Source organism: Asterias amurensis, chromosome 14 (genome assembly GCF_032118995.1).
Source record: "Asterias amurensis chromosome 14, ASM3211899v1".
Taxonomy (NCBI): Eukaryota; Metazoa; Echinodermata; class Asteroidea; order Forcipulatida; family Asteriidae; genus Asterias; species Asterias amurensis.
Window position 1 is genome coordinate 4774445 of NC_092661.1, and position 22947 is coordinate 4797391.

Below are 22947 nucleotides of genomic sequence, written 5' to 3' on the forward strand. Positions count from 1 at the left end.
GGTGTTATTTAAAGCAATAATTTTTTATCTCAAGGAAGGCCAAGGATGATACTTTGTAGTGATATAAAAGGTTTTTTGAAATAATGTTGCATTTTGGTTGAGTGGAGTTGTAAATATGAGCTAAAAAACAGTTTTTCAGACCCCAAAATCGGCCTAAAATGGCCAAAAAACAAAATGAGCTGTAACCATGGCAACGGGCTATAAATAGAATTGAAAATGCAATTTTGTTTACTTGCACCCCAAGGCCCTTCCACCCACAAAGTATAAAAAAAATTCATTTTTTGACCGTGAGCAAGTATGTCAACTATTTACCTGAACTGACTCTTAAGGCTCTGTCGAATTTAGGGTCCGGTATCACCCAGAATCACGTGACCAAAAAGGATACCTTACCTAAGATTTTTAACAAGAGACGTCAAGGAATCTTTGGTCAGGGGACCAGACCGCAGTGACACTACGTCCACATAATATTAATTGTGTAATTCCTGTCACACAAGGAAAGTTATAACCGAACGTTCCAAATAGACCCTATCGCGAAATGGTACTAGGTAAGCGAGTTATAGGTGTGGGACTGAGGTACTTGCTGGTCTAGCTAGCAACAAAGTTTGATCGCTAGCTAGACCAGCATGCCCCCTCATTCAACAGTTAGCGATTGCGCAAAGGGTATTTTGCGAAAAAGGGGTCAATTGGAAACCCCGTACGGATGCACCTGAAATTAGAATAGGTTTATTTGTATAAGCACCCTCCATGAACATTATTTTGTTTTTAAAAACATGCTTATAATCAAGCGCCACATCCGAGCACGTTCAAGATTCTTGAGTGTCACCGAAACCATCACGTAGAATTGTTGCTATGGGCGGTTGGAGACACTTAATTTGTTAGCCAGGTTGCCTAGGGTAACACTCGTGAAGATGCTTACCGTCATCAACAAAACCGACTTGATCGATTAGAGCAGAGAGTAAGGTCAGTTACCATGCCGGTTCAAGTTAAATACTCGACCGTCAGGTTAATAACACCCAGCAAGAATGAACAATTTAAAGGACCGCGTTGCCTTGGATCGGACGAGTTGGTATTTGAAAAGCGTTTGTAACCGTTTGGTATGAAATGCATATGGTTAGGAAGATAATTTGAAAGTAGAGTATACAATGATCCAAAAGTATCACTCGAAATTGCAAAGTTTTTCTTTTACGTCACGAACTAATACACGGACGGCCATTTTGACCCCATGCACATGGCCGACCGTGTTTCGTCAATTATGTAAGGAAACTCGTGCAATTTCGAGGCATGTTTGTGCGGAATAATATTCTACTTTTAAATTATCTAATAACGATTTGCATTTCATAACAAACAGCTTCAAAAGACAAACTCGACCGATCCACGGCAACGTGTTCCTTTAACATAAGTAAATCCCAATAAGTAACAAATTATGTTACCCCGTACCCTTATTAAAGTAAACCTTCGGTTATTGTCAAATTATGCATGTATTTAACCAATCTTTGAACATCAGGGCCAAATTTCATAGCGCTGCTTAGCTGCCAATTTTGTGCTTATTGTGCGAGTTCCATGTCATATCGCTGCTAACCGTAAGCACACGAAAAGGCATGCTAACCTTCTAGTGCTTACTGCACGAAAATAAATGACATCATAATGCAAATCCATTGCAAACGCACAATATGACCCCCAATTTTTCGTATAACTTGTTAAAATACGCTTGCACCATAGCAAATTTGTCTGCGACAGTAAGCACGAAAATTTGCTTACTGTTAAGCAGCGCGATGAAATAGGGCCCAGGTCCCAGTTTCATGGCTAGGCTTACTGTAAGCAAAGAATCGGCGCTTACTGAAGCAGAGGTTTTTGCGCTGACGTGTGAAAAGTATTTATGCTTAGCGGGGAATGTTTGACTTGTGCGCGTGCGTACTCCACGTTACTATATGCATTCTACCTGCGCAAACATCTGGGCTGGCATTTTGGCAGCTTGTGTGAAACACGTAACGACGTTCTCAATATCTTCTGGATTATAGATTTGATCAGACACCAGTATTAGTGCAGTGCGGTGCCAATGATGGCTCATTGCGAGGGAATGTTGCTGGAGAAAAACCTGTTGATAATTCTCTTTGGAATCCTCGTGTGGTTTTACCCGCTATCCTGCTGGTGCCTCAATCTCACTGGTAAGTATTGAATTAACGGTGAAACTAGTTGGGGAGCACTTATAAACTGCAAAACTAGGGTGTTAAATTCATTCGTTTTGTACGTGACAACACCAACACGGTATTAATTTCCCCCCAAAATAGAGTAATTGGAATAAATACCACCAAGCATGGTGTTATCACATACCAGGAAGAATCAATAATGTATTGCTGCATCCAGCAGCAATACACCTGGTCGAGAGACATTGCCGGAAAATGCAATGAACAACTTTTTAGAAACGTTTATCAAACTCACGACTAGGACTTGCACGTACCACGTACGTGTGTATGTTCAAAATTCGATCGAGACAAAGTCTGCCTCGATTGACGTCACAAAATGGGTAAGCAGAGTCATCCCCCAACTAACTTTATCAATTTGTTTAGACATAGAAATCGTTACAAACAAATACTCAAAAATGTATTATTGTTCATAAACGTATTTAATACTATTTCCAGGTGACTTTATGGCATCGTTCGGTTTTTCGTAACCGTTCAATTGCTTTACATAAGACTAACATGACTGTGAAAATTTGATTTAAAAAGTCGCATTTTAAGGTATTGTCGTAATTCAGGAGAGATTGATGTTCACTCAGTAGGAATCTCATGAGTAAAAGAAATGTCGGCGTTATCCGAGATTCCAATTTTAGGGCAAAATAGTTTTACTGAAAAAAAAAAAACATAAAATATTACTTCGAAGTGAATTAGTGTTTTTCGAAACTTTTTATTTTCAATTATCTTACTGACAGTGGGCACTATTGGTTATAACTCAAAATAGTGGTTATATTCAAACCTACTTGGTAACGAGTAATGGGGAGAGGTTGATAGTATACAAATATTGAGTGGCTTAGAGTGGTATGGGAGGAATAATATAATCGCAGGGAGGAATATTTGGACTGTTCCATTTCACGGGGGGAAGCCGAGTGAAATGGTTAAATCCAAATTTTACCGAGCGATATTATAATTCCTTCCATTCCACGAATTAAAGCCACTCAATAGTTTTTTATAAAACTATCATATAGATCCTTGTCATTAATTTTGTGTTATTTTAAAAGTATAACATTATGAAAAATCACCAATTTGTTTTACTGAAAACCAAAAATCATACAGCGCCGCGTAGCGGCAACATTGCACAAATCGGATCACAACCATTTGCACAGGCAGTGCTCCTTTGTTTTAGCAGCGGCGCAGTGGCGCTGTACTGCTCAAAAACATTGGGAACAAGGATGATCCTGTAAACTGTTGAATGGGAAATGCTATTTCCCATGGGCGAAGGTATGTCTTTTTGATCGCCGGTGCGGATGGGAGTAATAGTGAATGTCACGAGAAGTAAGTTCCACCAATCAAATGACAAGGATCTGTATGTCAGTAATATAATATAAAACATTGTTAACGGCTCCCTCTGAAGTGACGTAGTTTTCGAGAAGAAGTAAATTTTCCACGAATTTGATCTCGAGACCTCAGACTTAGATTTTGAGGTTTCGAAATCGAGCTTCTGCAAGCACACCGCAACTTCGTGTGACAAGGGTGTTTTTTCTTTCATGGTTATCTCGCAACTTCAACGACCAATTATTAGCTCAAATTTTTACAGGTTTGTTATTTTATGCATAATTTATGTTGAGATACACCAAGTGAGAAGACTGTGTTGTAATATTCATTTCAGCGTTGGATCTTCAGGGAATGCAAGCAAGCCAGATCTCGGACTGGAGGAATTATTCAGCAGATCTTGCAATTGACGGCAACTCAAACACAAACGTCAGTGGTGGTGGGTCTTGCTCTCACACCGGTTAGTGTGAAATTTAAATACATTTTTTTTACAAGATGCAAATTACATTGGTGATTAAAAGAGAGTGTAAAGAGAGTTTTGTTTTTACTTTATAATCTTCACACACTCGTATCTACGGAAGTGTACTTTAAGACATAACGAACCGCCCGGGCGGACTACTAAAGCCCGGTTCATACTTCATGCGAATGCGAATGCGTATGCGAAGCGAATTTGACGTGAATTTGACGTCACAACTATCCTTTCGCAGCGATATTCGCAAGTGAGTTGAACGGAGCTGAACTGCTGCGAATATTCGTTGCGATTTTTGTGACGTCAACACTCGCTTCGCATTCGCATTCGCAGGAAGTATGAACGGGCTTAATCCGCCAGGGCGGATTACTTTTGCGCCCGGGCGGATTACCAAAACGAATATTAACACATACCAACTGTTACAGACATCCGCATTACTACGGAACTACGGAAGTGTATTTCCGTACGTATCGTATCGTCGCTTGCACCAAGAACTGACGAGGGCCTTGTAACATTTCGTGTCTAGAGAAAATCGCAGTTGAAGTTGAACCTGATTTGCTAGCTTTTATTTATTCTTTGCTCTTTGTTTATTTTGTGTGTACAGCGCTGTGGTACTTTCCCCTGTTAGTTAGAGCGCTTTATAAATACCTTGTATTATTATTATTATTATTAACTCATGATTTTTGAACCTGCTGTTTAGGAGCTGCTGCAAATTGTTAGCAAAACATTTGAGTACAAAATTAAAACTGACTTCCTCGTTTAATGCAGAACTGCCAATGTATTTTCAATCTTGCAACTGTTTTGATTAGTTAAAAACACTGGACACTATTGGTTATTGTCAAAAACAAGTCTTCTCGCTTGGTGTATCTCTGATGCATAAATTAACAAACATGTGAACAAACGTCGACGAAGTTGCGAGATAATAATGAAAGAAAAAACACCCTTGTCACACGAAGTTGTGTGCTTTCAGATGCTTGACTTCGAGACTTCAAAATCTAGTTCTGAGGTATCGAAATCAAATTCTTGATTTTGTTTTCATTTTCGAAAACTACATTACTCCAGAGGGAGCCTTTTCTCACAATGTTTTATACTATCAACCTCTCCCTATAGTTACCAAGTGAGGTTTCATGCGAATCATTATTTTGAGTAATGTGTCCACTGCCTTTAAAATAAGTAACTTCCGTGTGTGGTTCATATACGAGTTATTAATTTACGTCGAAAAAAGTGGATGCAGCGATGTGTACACGCCAAAACACACGTCGCTTCGTGAAAGTGCACAACTAAAAAGGTTAAGAGTCAGTTCAGGTAAATAATTGACATAGTTGCTCACGATCAAAAAATGAATTTTTTAAATAATTTGTGGGTGGAATGGCCTTTTGCATTTTCAATTCTATGTATAGCCCGTTGCCATGGTTACAGCTCATTTTGTTTTTTGGCCATTTTAGGCCGATTTTGTGGTCTGAAAAACTGGTTTTTAGCTCATATTTACAACTCCACCCCACCAAAATGCAACATTATTTCAAAAAACCTTTTATATCACTACAAAGTATCATCCCTGGCCTTCCTTGAGAAAAAAAATGTATTGCTTTAAATATCATTCTTGTGCTATTTTTGCATCATGACTTACAGTATGTTTTTAGAACTTGCAAAATCGACATTTTTACCCTATTTTTGGACCACAAAATGTCAACTTGCAGGGGTCTCAGAAAATTTTCCTTTCGGCTGTGATTAGGGCCAACATTGGTCTTTTCATATCTGGTGTCAAAAACTTGGGCAATTGTATCCTGTTGTGACAGTACTGCCTCAAAACTAGACTTTTTTCCCCAAAACGTGAAAAATGCCTTTTTAAGGGTCTTTTCACATAATATCGACATACGTGTCCACGGTAAAAAAAAAAGAATATTTTTCTTATACTTTGTGGATGGTAGGGACTTGAGGTCCAAATAAACAACATTTACATTTCAAATCATAATATCAAATCATTTCAAATCATAATAACAACAAACGGCAGCCGAAAACGCTCGCCTTTTATAGATTTAGGTAGGTCGCAATTAATAAGTACGCATGAGCTCGCGACCTAAAGTAATTGGTTACTGTAATGCAAATTAGCGCTTGCGACCAAAAGTAAGTGGTTGCGACCAGATATGTTAATTAGCGCTTGCGACCTGCGACCTAACGCGATTGGCTAAACATGCTTTGCAGGCGTGGCTTATACTTAACGCTAAACCATGGGTAATAAAGTTTACATGTAGTTTTCCTATGACAAGGTCAAAGTGCACATACAAAATAATGTTCATTTCACGAACTCTCTGTGTGTACTATTTACATGTACATTTATTTAGGCTGTTTTACGTACGCAATTTATATACGTGTGTAAAGACAATTTAACGTTAAACAACATACATCGGAAACTTGTGAATACTTAATTATCTCAACGAAATCTCAGCTGGATAATTCTAGAACATTCTCTCATACATTCTTAACAACTGTTCCTGTAAACCCTAAAGATTAAAGTAATTAAACGTTCGTTGGCACTACAAGTAAATATTGTCAAAGATTGTACCGTGAATACTACTAAAAATGTGCAAGTTTCAAGCACAATAATAATTCGATAAACTCTCGGACACCATTTTATTTGACAGCTCTATTTTTAGCAAAGATCCGTGGGGAAAAGGCACTTTTCGCCACAATAATATTATTATGTCACTTCGTGAAAACAAAGAAAGAACACCCGCGTGGTTTTTTAACCTGTAATTCTACACCATCAATACCTTTGGGTCTCAACCAATAATTGTCCACATTTTATGTTGTCCATGCCCCTCGTAATTATATTCCTTTTGTAGACCCTGAAGATTCTCATCCCTGGTGGAAGGTGGACCTGGGAGCAAACCACTGCATCGGTCGTGTCACCCTTGTCCACAGAGGAGATTGTTGTTGTAAGTTCTAAAACGTTAATATTTCACAATAAATGGGATTAGTGGAAAGTTGTGCTGGTTAATTGTTTTAGACCTACGGTAATTATTCATACTTGACCAACGAGGGCGCTGTTTATGTAATGTTATATCAAATCTAGACTGGGTCCCTGCCTTTAAGGTCCCCGCCGCTAGATCCAGTGATTCCATTGGATACAATATGATCATGATAAAGTGCTGCAATGACATGAGCTAGCTGCCCAAACAGAACACTGCTGTCACGTCCGCAATAAAATTTGTCTGTGTATCTCAATGTGAAATGACTGAGGTCAAAGGTGAATCTACACGCCGGTTTTGCGGGAAGCCGGTCTCAGGCATTATTTACGAGCCTCGAAGTGTGACGTCAGATATTCTCAAATCGGGAAGATAATTATTAAGGCCGTATCCGAATCAAACGATTTCGGCTACTGCTACGGCTGTTGGCTGATGTTAGCGACAACGTAGACTTGGTCCCAAGTCGTTGATCGTGGCTTTTTAGTCGTCCTGATAGCCGCTACAAACAGCGCCCTCTTGTGATCAACCTTCCTCATTCAGCTTACTTGAGGGCGCGTGTATTTATGTCTTTCGGGCACATTCTTATGTATTTCGGGCACATTGCAAGAAGAGATGGGGATAACCTGGAGAAGCAATGTATGGACGGACGTGTTGCTGGTCGCGCCAGCAGAGGAAGACCAACGGCGTGGTGGACAGATAACATTCGTGCACTTATAATGGGGGGAAACTGTGGCCTGAGGAAGACCGCACTGGACAGGGACGCGTGGAAGGAATTCACTTCTCGGATCTTCATGGCCAGCTGACGCCCTAATGGACGAAAGAAGAAGAGGGCGCGTGATAGCCTGAACATCTGACGTCACACTTCGAGGCTCGTGAATAACGCCAGCAGAGACCGGCATCAAGAACTGGCGTGTTGTTTAACATTTGACCTCATTAATTTCACATACGCAGTCAAATTCTATTGCGGATTTGAGAGCAGTGTACTGTTTGGGCATATTGGGTGCACGTTTATCCAATATCATTGTATCCAATGGTAGCTAATTAATGTGGAGGCGCTTTTTCGTGGCTGAGATGCAGAAGAATAACCGCGATCTAAGACTCGAATCGAGTCTAGCGACAACGTAGCAGAGGATCAGGGGCGCTTTCAGAGATCTGAAGCCGAAGCCTTTAATTTGAACACGGCACAACAATAATGTTTACCACACTTTTTTACAAAGAAGATTGCGGTTGTAAGTTCAAAACGTTGATACTTTCAGAACACTGCAAGGGTAGCTGGCACCTAATAACCAGCAGCGAGTGTATTGTGTTTTAGCATTTTAACGATGGTTCTTATTTTTGAACTACGACACTTGTTAAAACTTGACCAACGAGGGCGCTATCAAAACGGCAAGTAACTGAAGCAACATCGTATGTAATTAACTACCAAAACCGTAACAGTGGTTGTCCTAATTATCACAATAAAACTGACATAGCACTTGATTTATTTCGAGACAATTGCTTCAACCCAACAATACGTGAGCCTATACTGAATTTATGTGAGTCAGTGACCAGTTTAATTTTCATTGACAGTCAAAAGAATGAATGGCGCCACCGTGAGGGCGGGTACACAGAGCAACATTTTCAATAATGCCGCGTGTGGACTACCAGTGACATCAGACCAATCATTGAACACTGTGGGACACATACCGATTGTGTGCGACCCGCCCGTGATTGCCCGGTACGTCAGTGTGGACGACGATGTTCCAGCTTCAAACTCCAATGCACTAACACTGTGTGAAGTGATGGTTGAAGAGTACCCCATGGCAGACTGCCCTCAATCAACAAGTAAGAATACTATTAGGGCGAAAGGAATCATTGACAAGGAATGAAAACAATGATTGATTTTTCTTTTCGTGAACCGTTCTTGTTGAATGGGGAAAACAAGGAACAATCAATACACATCATCTTGAATGGTCAACTAACTATATCATTGTACTTGCCATAAATATTGGTCCTTGGAATGTTAAAATCGTTGCGTTATTGAGTAATTGCGTCAAATCTAGGAGTCTTCAACTCCATTAGGTTGTTTTCTCACTGTCCTTTTGATTGGCACTCATAGTTTGCATGCTTGACTTTTCAGTGTTCTTATCAACTTACTTACCGCCTACTAATCATGTTGTAATCTATTCGACAAAGACGCACAAATTTCGAAAAGCGCTTTTTGTTTCATCGTTTTTACTACTTTATTTTCTATAGCTGCAATGAACATAGATCCGTCGTTCTCCATCACCTGCATGTCCACATTGATGTTTGTGGACAAACAAATAACCAACGCACGCCCTCTGTCGGTCGATAACAAGAAGTCACCCATGCAATGCTTCATGTATTGCAAGATAAATAACGAGTGTTGGTCTTTCGACTACGTCATGACTTCTGGTCAGTGCAGGCTCTACGATGTAAAGGCTGGAGACTTGAAGGCAGATGATCAGCCAGGCTGCTTGGTGTATGAAGTAGTCCGTGGCTAGACCAGTATTGCGAACAAAGTCTTGTTTCAAACCAAATCAATGTACCTGATACATGACAATTCATAACTCAAGTTATTTAGAAATAGTTTGAATGCTTTATTTCGTGCTATCTAATACCGGGTTGTGCTCTCTTGAGAAAAAATTGTTCAGGATAATCACATAACACAAAGTAACATAGTCGATTTCAAGTCAATTCAACACTTGTTTCTTGCTAATGCATACCCAAAACAAACAATTTTTCTTGGCTCTCATGCAAACAATATACTACGATCACAGATGTGCAAACCAAGTCTACTAAATTTAAAGGTACGCTGTAGACTTTAAACAAAATTAATCAATCTGCGGAGGCAGCTTTTTTTTATCGTCATCGTATTGGTTCCTCTTACGGACCATTCCACAATATAAAAACAAAATTAACAAAGGCATTTGGAGAAGCTTTGAAACTGCCAAACATACCGAACGAAATTTCCCAGACAAGTGGAATTGTTCTGGGTTCTTTTGGGCATTGATATGAAAATTTAATGTACACATAAATATAAAAGAGAAAAGTTTTTAGATAAGCCGATATGGCATTATGATGTTGGACTTACAGGCTATGAACTTTAGGAGTGAAATGTTGTGCTGTATGCTTGAGTGTCATATTGCTTATGGTTGATAGAGATTTATGGGATCCTTCATGTTCGTTGGGTTAGTTTGGGTGATTCATGTCATGTGACTGTTTATGCAGATCTGGTTTAAGAATGGCTGTTGTTGAAAATGGGTGTTTATATTTAAACTGTTGAAATGTACGGATGGAGGAAATCAAATGGAAATCTAGTTCTTAAATAGTTATTTCAAAATTGAGCAGTACAAAATGTCTTAACTTGTACCGGACCAGGTCCAGTTTTTATTCTTCAAAGCTAGAAAGTGATGTGTTGATTGTGGCATAATAAGACATTTTAATGAGCCACGATTTAAAACAAAATTATGTCATGATTGCTCACAAGATGTAAGCAACGCAGATTGTTTGATGTTGGATAGTTTATGGATTAGTTATACCACTATCTAGATTCATATGTTTCTAAGGATTTCATAATTTCATGGGACATCATTATGTCATAGTGTCATAAATGTCACAGATATCATGACGTCGTGGCCTTCATATCATGATGTCATTGCTTTCATGACGGCAAAACAAAATTAATAGGGTGTCGTGATGACGATTTGTTCGTTTTAAACTCTGACAGTTGTTGAAAATGTATGCTTTTAGGCTACTTAAAATGTTGATTTGTAATTGTGTATTTAGTTAATAAGTTAAATTGATGTTGTTAATTCTAAATACTTCATTATGGCACAGTCTTAACTTAAACGGAAATCAATATCATTGTAAATATAAAACCTCAAATCTTTATTTTTTCAAAATTCTTTTTTTTGGGGGTTCAAAGTAAGAAAATGAGAGGTTGATTTGGTAACATTCCATTTGAATGAATCAATATTAAAAACAATTTATTGCTTAAAGGCAGTGGACACTATTGGTAATTACTCAAAACAACTATTAGCATAAAATACTTTCTTGGTGACGAGTAATGGGGAGAGGTTGATGGTATAAAACATTGTGAGAAACGGCTCCCCCTGAAGTGCCTTAGTTTTTGAGAAAGAAGTAATTTTCCACCAATTTGATTTCGTGACCTCAGATTTAGAACTTGAGGTCTCGAAATCAACCATCTAAACGCACACAACTTTGTGTGACAAGGGTGTTTTGTTTCTTTCATTATTATCTCGCAACTCGATGACCAATTGAGCTCAAATTTTCACAGGTTAGTTATTTTATGCAGATGTTGAGATACACAAACTGTGAAGGCTAGTCTTTGACAATTACCAATAGTGTCCACTGCCTTTAACCATAATACAAATATTCACATGATGTATATACGCAGCGCAAATTGTTTGGTGCTGGATAGTAAAGGCCTATATTATATGGAATATTACTCCCATCATCTGGGATTCTAGGTTTTATTAGGATGGCATCATATCTTGGGACATCATGTTATGATGTCATAATAACGTCATAAGTCCTATGATTATGGATGCCATGATATCATGACATCAAAACGAACATTTTTTTTACCCCACAAGTCCTATTCATGAAAACGTTAAACATTATGTTTGTGGTTTTAAAGGAACACGTTGCCTTGGATCGGACGAGTTGGTCTATAAAAAAGCGTTTGCAACCGTTTATTATAAAATGCATATGGTTGGAAAGATAATATAAAAGTAGAATACAATGATCCACACAAGTTTGCCTAGAAATTGCGTGGTTTTCCTTTTACTGTGCGAACTAACACGGTCGGCCATTTATGGGAGTCAAAAATTTGACTCCCATAAATGGCCGACCGTGTTAGTCGACGAGGTAAAAGGAAAACCGTGCAAATTCGAGGCATGTTTGTGTGGATCATTGTATTCTACTTTTACAGCATCTTTCTACCATATGCATGTTTTAACAAACGCTTTTCAAAGACCAACTCGACCGATCCAAGGCAACGTGTTCCTTTAATTTTCTTGATTGTTTTCCTGACTATTATCTGAATTGGTGACTACAGATTCGGCTATAACTGTTGAATCTTTAGCAACGCATTGCATATATACACGATTTTGTTTTGTTTAGAACGGACTGCTTCTCACCAAGGGCATTGCAGAGTAGGACTTCTGTTTCGACAATGTATTAACAACACGTATTTGTAGTTTCGTTGTCATGGATACATGGCAGCATAAACACTTCGTGTAGCTACACCAACAAGAAGACTCCTGGGATTTGACTAAATCGCCCACCAAAAATATTATGAACACTTAAAGCCATTATACACTTTCGGCACAGAAAAAAAAAGTCCACAGATTTACAAACAACTTACAGGGTTTACAGAAGGTAATGGTGAAAGACTTCTCTTGAAATATTATTCCATGAAACGCTTTACTTTTCGAGAAAACATTACAACAATTATCAATTCTCGTTATCGAGAATTGCGGATTTATTTTAAACACATGTCATGACACGGCGAAACGTGCGGAAACAAAGGTGGGTTTTCCCCGTTATTTTCTCCCGAATCCGACGACCGATTGAGCCTATAATTTTCACAGGTTTGTTATTTTTTATATCAGTTGTGATACACGAAGTGTGGGCCTTTGGACAATACTGTTTACCGAAAGTTTCCAATGGCTTTAAATCCAGTTCAATTACTAAAATATCAATTGAACTAGTGTGAACAGGCCGTGTGTACAAACAATCTTATTGTCACCGCCAAAAGGGATACTTTAAAACGTCTCAGAAATTCCTGCCTCCCTGTTGAGAACTAAAGCCAAATAGCATGGAAGATGTCAAAATAAAGGTAAATGCCAGGTAAATGAACGGCGACTAAGAATATTCTTACTGAGATTGTGAACAAATTTTTTTTTGCATTTTTGTTAATATCCCCTGGCTAAAATAAACATTCTTAATTCGACACGGGTTGGTTTTATTTAGAGTCTTATTTGATGCTTCAGAGACCTACTTTGAAAGGAATAATACAAATTGTATCAATAAAATAAATCATTCAATCCATCAATAAATAAAGTAAAACAATACTAGTAAATAATAATGAATGATTTTATTAATATGTAAGTTTGTTTGTATATTCTGATGGTCACACGGAGGGTATAAGGACTAGTATTTAGACCGTCTTTAATAACCCATTTTTGCTATGAAAGTCGCCATCTTGTAAATCAAACGGTATGCGCGTCCAAACGCGTACTTCAACGAAGCACGCATCACGCAGCATTCCCGGTTTGATTTCTATGGCGTACGGCACATGCACGCACACACCCACGCATACGCGCACAATCGCCATGTTGTAGGGCAGAGATTTGAACGGTGACGTCATATTCAATACGGTCTATATTTTTGTCCCTTACAGAGAAACAATACTTGTTTTGTATGTGTTAGTGACATGACCTACGAACATAAACACGGCATATAAGGGTATTTGGCACTTGTAAATTGTAAACCCATAAAGTGAAACTTTATTTTTCTCAAGCGCTTACAAAGGAAAACTCAGTTCGCGTGTAACACTTTTTCCTCAACGGTATTTTTGATATCAGCGAACGAGTGGTGAGTTGCTATCATGATGGCTCACTGCGAGGGAATGTTGCAGAAGGAAAACCTGATGATATTTCTCATTGGAATCCTAGTGTGTTTTTGCCTGCTCTCCTGCTGGTGCCTCAATCTTACGGATAAATAATGTAGAGGCTTTCGAGAAAAATGGAGTCGTGCTAGATGAAAATAGGCCAAGTGTTTAATTCGCCTACGTGTGATAAATTACCTGAGGTGGGCGCGACTTTTAAAAGGGCCACATCGTTAAATGTGTACACAACAAAGGAAACGCATTTAACGACGTGGCCCTTTTAAGAGTCACGCCCACCTCAGGTAATTTATAATCGCGTTCAGAATCCTAACCTTGACCGCCATCGTTGAGTCCAAGCATAGATATATTTATTTTAGGTCTAGTCATAGCTCCAACACTTCGGAGCAAGCTACCCACCCACATTCAAGCAGCTCCTTCATTGGACACTTTTAAATCTCAACTTAAAACCCATCTGTTTTGTCAATCTGCTCATAGCGCTTAGAAACTTCCGTTTTTAGTGCTCTATAAATGTTGTAATTATTATTATTATTAGTAGTAGTATTATATCTATACGCCTCTCTAAATATGTATGCATGACGTCATAATTCGTTCCCAAAATGAGGCTATGTGCGCACGTCCCCCATCACTTGCAGTGGCTGCGCCCATTGCCTCGTTTTGAGTTAGCATTGTGACGTACCTCATGCATAAATATTAAGAGAGGCGTATGTGCCAAACATAGATAGAGAATTAAAATATTCTATTATATATCTATTATGGAGCAATTTATATACGCCTCTCTTAATATTTATGCATGAGATACGTCACAATGCTAACCCAAAACGAGGCGATGAGCGCAGCCACTGCAAGTGATGGGGGACTTGCGCCCATAGCCCCATTTTGGGTAAGAATTATGACGTCATGCATAAATATTAAGAGAGGCGTATGGGAGCCAAAGCAATGAAAACCTGCACGGGTGTACGCGCTGCACATGGCCCTCAGCCAATAACATGTCTTCATTGACCTCTTTGAGGGCGCTGTTTATGGCTTCTGACGTCATAATATGCAAGGGAGTTTATCGGTTGACTGACGCAAATTAACCCCTCATCAGCTAGTCCAATTATATTGCGATTAGTCTGCACAACTCAGTTTGCGTGTGACACTTAGCTGCCTTATTCTGTAAGTATATGTGATACCAGCGAACGAGTGGTGAGGTGCCATAATGGCTCACTGCGAAGGAATGTTGCAGGAGAAAAACCTGTTGATATTTCTCTTTGGAATCCTCGTGTGGTTTTACCCGCTATCCTGCTGGTGCCTCGATCTCACAGGTGAGTGTTTAATTGACGGGAAAATAGTTTTGGGAACGCAACAAAGGCAAAGTATGCCTTCAATTTTCGGAATCGTCCCATAATGTTTTAAAATGTAATAAGGCAAAAAAATCATTTAAAACGTCGCGTTTTTGAGATGTCGCCGAAACTTCGGAAAGATTTTATGTCCACGCAGGATCGAAGAGTAAACTTTAGGATACACTAGAAGCGTTAATCTCTGATTCAAATTATGTGACATAAAAACCTCTATCTTTTTAAGATAGGTTTTCCCGGCCAATTTCAGCAATAAATCATTCAATTTCATTACCATGCATTCAAATTCACGCATTTTCCCCTAATACTCTCAAACTATAGGGTTTCTTTTTAGCTCTTAATGTACTCAATTTCGTTTTCGTGCACACACGATTGCATTTTTCTCGTTCAGATTCGCTTCAGTCTTTCTATTTCATTTATAGGTATTCAAGACTACACTTTGACCATTCTTAAGTTGAATTTCTACCATTCTTAAAGGCAGTGGACACTATTGGTTATTACTCAAAATAATTATTAGCATAAAACCTTACTTGGTAGCGAGTAATTGGGAGAGGTTGATGATATAAAACATTGTGAGAAACGGCTCCCTCTGAAGTGGAGTAGTTTTCGAGAAAGAAGTAATTTTCCACGAATTTGATTTCGAGACCTGAAGTTTAGAATTTGAGGTCTCGAAATCAACCATCTAAACGCACACAACTTCGTGTGACAAGGGTGTTTTTTCTTTCATAGTTATCTCGCAACTCCGATGACCACTCGAGCTCAAATTTTCACAGGTTTGTTATTTTATGCACATGTTGGGGTACAACAAGTGAGAAGACTGGTCTTGACATTTACCAATAGTGTACACTGGCTTTAAGTTGAATTTCTACTACCTATTTACAATTGATGCATTCAAATAAGGACTCACCGAAGCGAACATGATTTTGCTGAGTTTTCTTTTTCATTTATGTGCAACGAATTTCAACTTCTTTGCATCCAAATTAAAGATGAGTTATGCATGGCTTAATGAGTAAACTAGAAATTAAAGTTCCTTTACGAGCTCACAAATACATTTTGTAAGAGGTGTTTCCATGTACTTTACATTTTATATCATTTGTTTTTCTAATTGATTTAATTGTTCCTTTTGCTTTGTTACCCTTAAAGTTAAAGCCTGTACGAGATAACTTTGAAAAGAAAACTAAATCTTTTACTTTAGCCTTGAGATTTTGTTGCACTGGTATTTATGTTGTTGTCTTTGTTTCTGCTAATGTCAGAACACGTAAAATTAGAAGTTAACAAGTTTTTTAACGAAACAAAAAGCTTAAAATTATAAGGGGTCGTTGAAAAATTTAAAAAACAAATTAATCTCAATGTTGTCTTGCTCTGTATACCGACCACGGGCAGTCATTTTTTATTCAAAACCGTTGGGCTTTAAAGTCAAACCAGTGTAGAAATGAGTTTTCACTGAAAACATCTGCCTTTATTATAGGCACATAACATATGAATTTGAATGCAAACATTTGGAAAAACTGTTGCCCACTAATGAAATTGAATGGTTGACCAGCTCTTGCTGCTGGCTTTACCGAAATTGAATGAGTCTTGCGGCCTGATGAAATTGAATGATTTTATTTGACCAGTGAATGCTTAAAGTCACCTGGAAATAGATTTCTTTTTCTTTCAAACATAAGAGTTTATGCTTACGAACAATAAAACAATTTTTTTCAGTAATTGTTTGTCACGATTTATACGTTTAAAAAATATACAAAGTTGTTTGGGGGACTGACTCCGCCTACCCCTTTTGTGACGTCAATCGAGGCAGACTTTGCCTGCAATGCGTATAGTAAACATACGTGCAAAGTACATGTACGTCCAAGTCGTGAGTTGGTACATTTCAAAAAGTGTTTTTCTGCATTCAGCAGCAATACACCTGGTCGGCATTGCCGGAAAAAAACAAAAAAATATCTTTTTTTGAAACGTACAAACTTATGACTTGGTCCGTACATGTGCTTTGCAATTGTGTTTACTCTACGCATTACAGGCAAAGTCTGCCTCGATTGACGTCACGAACAGCGCCCTCTCGGGTCGGGGTCTACTCTTAAATTTGTAAATAACATAAGAACTGATTTTTTAAAACCTTAGTTAACTGTTTATTCAAATTCCACTCATCAAAACACATATATTAGTGGCAAAAGCTTTATTTTGAAAAAATACCACTTCCAGGTGACTTTAACTTTTGAAATTGAATAACTCTTTTTGACCCTTGAATGCTGAGTTATATTTTTATTTTTTCGGACTAAACAATTGAACAAGCACCGTCCAGGGAAGTGCAAAAGTCAAAAAGATGTGCTCTCCCAGCCCAGACCAAGCTCATAAAAAGCACACTACGGCTAATAAGACAATCATTATACTTGTCTTATTTGTTTTCAGCTTAAACTGTTCTGCCATCTTGTCGCTTTTATTTCAAACTCGTTGTGTCGAGTATTATGTTCATCTGTAATTTTGTCTGTTCGTTTGTCTGTCTGGTTGTCTTGTTTTCCTGTCTGTCTTTTATAGGTCTTCTCGGTCAAATTCAGAAAATGAGCAGCCAATTTAATTTTCATGCTTTCGAATTAAAGCTGTTTTGCCTCTCCAGTTGTCACTGCGTTTCAAATTCGGAATTCGGCCATTCAATTTCATGCTTACCAAAACGGCCCCGTACACTGTAAAAAAATTACCGTAATTTTACGGTGAAAAGTACGTAAATAGCTACAGTGTTTTACCGTAACGAGATTTTTCCATGACTTTACGGTGCAACCCCGTAAATACCGGCTCGCAATGCACCATGGGATTGTTTAAAAAAATTACCGTAATTTTTACGGTGATAACGACATTTTTCAATGACTTTACGGTGCAACCCCGTAAATACCGGCTCGCAATGCACCATGGGATTGTTTAAAAAATTATTACCGAAATTTTTACGGTGAAAAGTACGGTGGAACCCGTAAATAATGGCTCGCAATGCACCATGGGATTGTTAAACAAAATCACCGTAATTTTTACGGTGAAAAGTACGCAAACATCTACGGTGTATTTTATATATAAAACCATTTCCTTGACTGTACGGTGTAACCCCGTTAATACCGGCTCGCCATGCACCATGGGATTGTCTAAATGTCTATATTTTGACGGTGAATTACCATTATCGCTTTTGCTCGCCAGCCTTTTACGGCCAAAATCCGTATCTGGGCACACCAAAAGAACTTTAGGGATCATCGCGCACGCGCAATGCTTATGAGGAAGTTCAGGCGGGGCGACTAGAATAACTAGATTTACCCACTTTTTTGTACTCTATTGTACAATCCCGTGCTCATGGGTTATTACTTAAAGGTATGATACATCATTGGTTTTGGTTCTGAAAACAATGAGTTCATTCCAATTCCAGTCGTCTAGTTTTCAAAACACCCATCATTGGTAACCTGTTAAGGTTTCTATTTCATCAGTTATTCTATGTGGAAGTTTATATTGTGTTATGAAGACCACTAAATGCAGCGTCTGAATTCGAACAGTGCAAATCGAAAGCAGTTGTTGCCTTTTGATGGTGTTCAGAACTTTTCTTGAATATCAGCATTTAAGATGGAACTATTTTGAAGGGAGATTATTATCTCATTTGCAGTTTTATGATGAAAATTATTTAGAATTATATTTCTTGCCAAATTATTTTGATAATTAGCAAAGCTGTATCGTACCTTTAACATAATGGTTATTTTCGTGTAATACACCGTACAAATCACGGCACTCTGTAACCTCGTGTACGGTTTTACACCGTATTGACAGCCTTATCACCGTAAAAATCACGCCACACCGTAACTTCATGTACGCTTCGCACCGTATATTGACAGCTTTCTCACCGTGAAAATCACGGCACACCGTAACTTCGTGTACGGTTTACACCGTAAACTGACAGCTTTCTCACCGTGAAAATCACGGCACACCGTAACTTCGTGTACGGTTTGCAACGTAAAAATTACGGGAATCGGTTGGCATCTCGCTGCACAACCGATTCCCGTAAATTTTACGGGAATTTTTTTACAGTGTACTCTATTCATTTATTTATGTTTACTGATTATGTTTTGCTTTACTCCGCAATACATGTAACTGTCGTTATTCTTTTGTGAGAGTAAGGAAATAAATGTATTCTTGAATTTAATTGAAAATGATTGTGTCTCCATCCAACAAATGGATTTTATAAATAATTAGTCATGTTCATTTCAGCGTTGGACCTCAGTGGGATGCAAGCCAGCCAGATCTCGTCCTACCAAAATAATTCAGCCGATCGAGCAATTGACGGAAACCAAAGCACAAACTTCTTTGATTGGTCTTGCTCCTCTACGGGTAGGTGTAAACAAGTTTTTGGAGACCTGATAAAATTTGTGTCCACTCGTGGCCACCAAAACGAAATACACAATTGAATACCAACCACCCTTGTGTGCTAATACCCAAATTTTGAGCCACCGCTATTGACCGGAAAGTCGCAAAAAATGTGAAAGTTAGTAACAATGCTATGATATTTCCATGTAAACACCACAAACGGTGAATGAAAAAATGTATAATTATTCACAATTCTTGTCTCCAATGATTAAACTTTACACGAAGGCAACAGTGCTGAGTAGCGGTACCACCGTCGCCTTATGTACAAAGAGATCTAATCGTGGTCACTAATCGGCCGTCATGCAGGAGGTCTCCTATCTTTTTCCACTGGTCAGACAGGGGCATTGTCCGGGTTTTCTTTTGCTCTGCGGTTTGGCGGGCCGTTCATACTCCTTTTCTTCCTTCCTCCATGGTTGCACCAGGAACTGACGAGGGCCTAGCAAAAAAGTCCCCGTTTAGAGCAAATAGCAGTTAAAGTGAAACTTATGATTTTCAGTATGGCTGTATTAAGAGATTCTGTTCCCCTAATAGGAAATTACATAGTAAAGAGGAAGAAGATTCACGAGAGGGCGGTACCTGAAAGGGTCTAACTTCGTGGAAACACTTATTATAGCTAGTCACACCCGCGGTGTTTTTAAATGTGATTCTGCACCATCGATACCTTTGGGTTTCAGACAATATTGTCCTCGGTTTATGTGATTCATGCCTTAATCCCCCTATTATAATTATTCATGTTGCAGATTACAATGCCCATCCGTGGTGGAAGGTGGACCTGGGAGCAAACCACTGCCTCGGTCGTATCACCCTTGTCAACAGAGGAGATTCTGATTGTAAGTTCTAAAACGTTAAAACTTTAGAATTTGAAGATATCAAGGAAGAAGTATATGTGGTAACCAGCTAGAATAATTATAACCGTATCACTCGAGCCGGTGTTTTAGCATTATTTTTGTACGGTACTAAAGATAACTCTGACCAGTAGATCTTATCGTAAACAATGACAAAATATAAACGAGGGTACTACTGTTATGCACAAAATTAATGTAGTTAACGGAAGCCATTAAAATTAGTTGGCAAATATTATTTGTACAGATTATCATGTAAAACGAGGCTTATATTAAACAATAAATAATCATCAGTTGAAGTAAATTTAATCAAGAGTTAAATTTCCATTGGCAGACGAACGACTGAATGCCGCCGTGGTTAGGGCAGGCATTCAGGGCGACATTTTCAACAACGCCGCGTGTGGGTTACCAGTGACACAAGACCAAGCGTCGATCCCTGGGGCACACTTACAGTTTGTATGTGACCCGCCCGTGATTTCCCGGTTCGTCAGTGTGGACGACGGTTTTCATGTGAGCGGACCAGATAACAACTTCCTAACACTTTGCGAAGTGATGGTTGAAGAGTACCCCACGGGACACTGCCCTCAATCAACAAGTAAGAACATTTATAACAAGAAAATGAATAATGACAAAGCACGGTTTTCTGATCTTCTTGTAGTTAACCATTCTCATAAATTGAGGAAATCTACAACAAATATTTTTCTTTATTCAGTGACATCGTCTTAATAATGGTAAACTCACTCTGTGACATTATTTGCCAGAATTGGTTCTTGGAATGTAACATTGCGTAATTGCGTTAGGGTATTTGTCAGCTGTTTGTTTGAATTACAGCTTTATTATGTGCTGTATGTCGGTTGCTTAATTTTTCGGCGGTCTTATTTGTTAAGGGATTTGGCGTCTATTGTTACTACTTCCGTCAAAGATGCAAAGATCTCGGAGAAGGGCTTTTATTTTTGCGAACAACCAAAGCATGTTCTCGCTTTCTACTACTTTGTTTTCTAATTTTATTCGACAGCTACTCTAACTGAAACAGATATGTCTACAGCTGCAATGATCGTGGACCCGTCGTTCTCCATCTCCTGCATGTTCACATTGATGTTTGTGGACAAACAAATCACCAACGCACGCCCTCTGTCGGTCCTTGACATGAAGTCGATGTTGCGCTGTTTCCAGCGGTGTTTGAGGATGGAAAACGAGTGTTGGTCTATCGACTACGTCATGACTTCTGGTCAGTGCAGGCTCTACGACGTAAAGGCTGGAGACTTGAAGGCAGATGATCAGCCTCGCTGCTTGGTGTATGCAGTAGTCCGTGGCTAGGCCAGTAATGCAATAATATTGCATTATACGCGTTATTTGTTGTTAAAGGCAGTGGACACTATTGGTAATTGTCAAAGACTAGCCTTCACAGTTGGTGTATCTCAACATAAGCATAAAATAACAAACCTGTGAAAATTTGAGCTCAATCGGTCATCGAACTTGCGAGATAATAATGAAAGAAAAACACCCTACCCTTGTCACACGAAGTTGTGTGCGTTTAGATGGTTGATTTCGAGACCTCAAGTTCTAAATCTGAGGTCTCGAAATCAAATTGGTGGAATACTTCTTTCTCTAAAACTAATGGCACTTCAGAGGGAGCCGTTTCTCACAATGTTTTATACCATCAACCTCTCCCCATTACTCATCACCAAGTAAGGTTTTATGCCAATAATTATTTTGAGTAATTACCAATAGTGTCCACTGCCTTTAAATGAATATAATTTGTAATACAGCATCAAGCGCGAAGTCAATTATATTAAAAAAAAAAATTATTAATAAAACTTTTAGTAAAAGAGTAAACTAAGTTTTCAATATTAGTTTTGTAATTTACATTATATCGGCCTACTACTACTAGGCCTGTCTGTAGGATTGTGATTGCCTTTTATATCATCCTTTGTTATGATTGCATCTTGGTGGATCATCCGCTGTTGTTTGGTCATGTTATATAATTAACACACACAAAAAAAAGATTTATAAATAAATTCAAAATCTTTTTTTTAGTTGTGGTAAAAAAACTAAAAGAAATACCCTTGGCACAACCACTTTTTGATTTAATATGAAATATTATCTTCAAGTACGCACTAATCCTCCAACCAGATTGGCAGAACGGAGCCTTGTGAACTTGTCAAATTCTGCTTGAAAAGTGAACTTGTCAAATTTTGCTTGAAAAAAATCTTCAACTTGTGAACTTATCAAATTTTGCTTGAAAAAGTCTACAACTTGTGAACTTGTCAAATTTTGCTTGAAAAAATCTGTAAGGCTATAATAATAATAGCCTTGTGAACTTATCAAATTTTGCTTTAAAAAGTCTACAACTTGTGAGCTTGTCAAATTTTGCTTGAAAAAATCTATAAGGCTATAATAATAATAGCCTTGTGAACTTGTAAAATTTTGCTTGAAAAAATTTTACAAGGCTAAACTTGATGAACTTTCAAATTTTGCTTGAAAAAGTCTACACTTGTCGAATTTTGCTTAAAAAATCTACTGCCTTTTGAACTTGTCAAATCATTTTGCTTGAAAAAGTTTACAAGGCCTTCGGTGTAGGCCTACCTGTCAAATTTTGTTTTCAGTTAGTGGCTCAAATTGGTTATAATATTTTGGTATTTTTTATTAAAGTTAAACAAAGTTTAAGTAAATTTGTGCAAAGATTTAGTCAGAGTGACGACCAGGCTTTCAGGGGAATCAAAGTCTTGCCGAAACCAGCGTGGTGATCAACCTTAGAACCCTTCAGGGACTTGCCGTCCCGG

The 22947-nt window shown here is 38.4% G+C and overlaps 2 protein-coding genes across 2 annotated transcripts; both read left to right on the plus strand.

Annotated features, from left to right (window-relative positions):
• The first annotated feature begins 2059 nt into the window (after nt 1-2059).
• Nucleotides 2060-9471, plus strand: LOC139947445 (uncharacterized). The gene is made up of 5 exons (XM_071945353.1): nt 2060-2165; nt 3844-3966; nt 6828-6911; nt 8511-8765; nt 9177-9471. The coding sequence occupies exons 1-5, from the start codon at nt 2060-2062 to the stop codon at nt 9443-9445; spliced, it is 837 nt and encodes a 278-aa protein (XP_071801454.1). The 3' UTR covers nt 9446-9471.
• Nucleotides 9472-14797: 5326 nt separating this feature from the next.
• LOC139947524 (uncharacterized) lies at nt 14798-21481 on the plus strand. Its single transcript, XM_071945459.1, has 5 exons — nt 14798-14903; nt 19167-19286; nt 20063-20152; nt 20499-20759; nt 21210-21481. The coding sequence occupies exons 1-5, from the start codon at nt 14798-14800 to the stop codon at nt 21479-21481; spliced, it is 849 nt and encodes a 282-aa protein (XP_071801560.1).
• The last annotated feature ends 1466 nt before the right edge of the window (nt 21482-22947 follow it).

What these genes read in the sequence shown, in the direction of transcription:
- LOC139947445 (XM_071945353.1), top strand. Translation starts at nt 2,060, where the DNA reads ATGGCTCATTGCGAGGGAATGTTGCTGGAGAAAAACCTGTTGATAATT. An exon ending in CTGGTGCCTCAATCTCACTG is followed by an intron (nt 2,166 to 3,843) that starts GTAAGTATTGAA and finishes TATTCATTTCAG; the next exon opens with CGTTGGATCTTCAGGGAATG. An exon ending in CCACAGAGGAGATTGTTGTT is followed by an intron (nt 6,912 to 8,510) that starts GTAAGTTCTAAA and finishes TTTCATTGACAG; the next exon opens with TCAAAAGAATGAATGGCGCC.
- LOC139947524 (XM_071945459.1), top strand. Translation starts at nt 14,798, where the DNA reads ATGGCTCACTGCGAAGGAATGTTGCAGGAGAAAAACCTGTTGATATTT. An exon ending in CTGGTGCCTCGATCTCACAG is followed by an intron (nt 14,904 to 19,166) that starts GTGAGTGTTTAA and finishes TGTTCATTTCAG; the next exon opens with CGTTGGACCTCAGTGGGATG. An exon ending in TTGGTCTTGCTCCTCTACGG is followed by an intron (nt 19,287 to 20,062) that starts GTAGGTGTAAAC and finishes TTCATGTTGCAG; the next exon opens with ATTACAATGCCCATCCGTGG.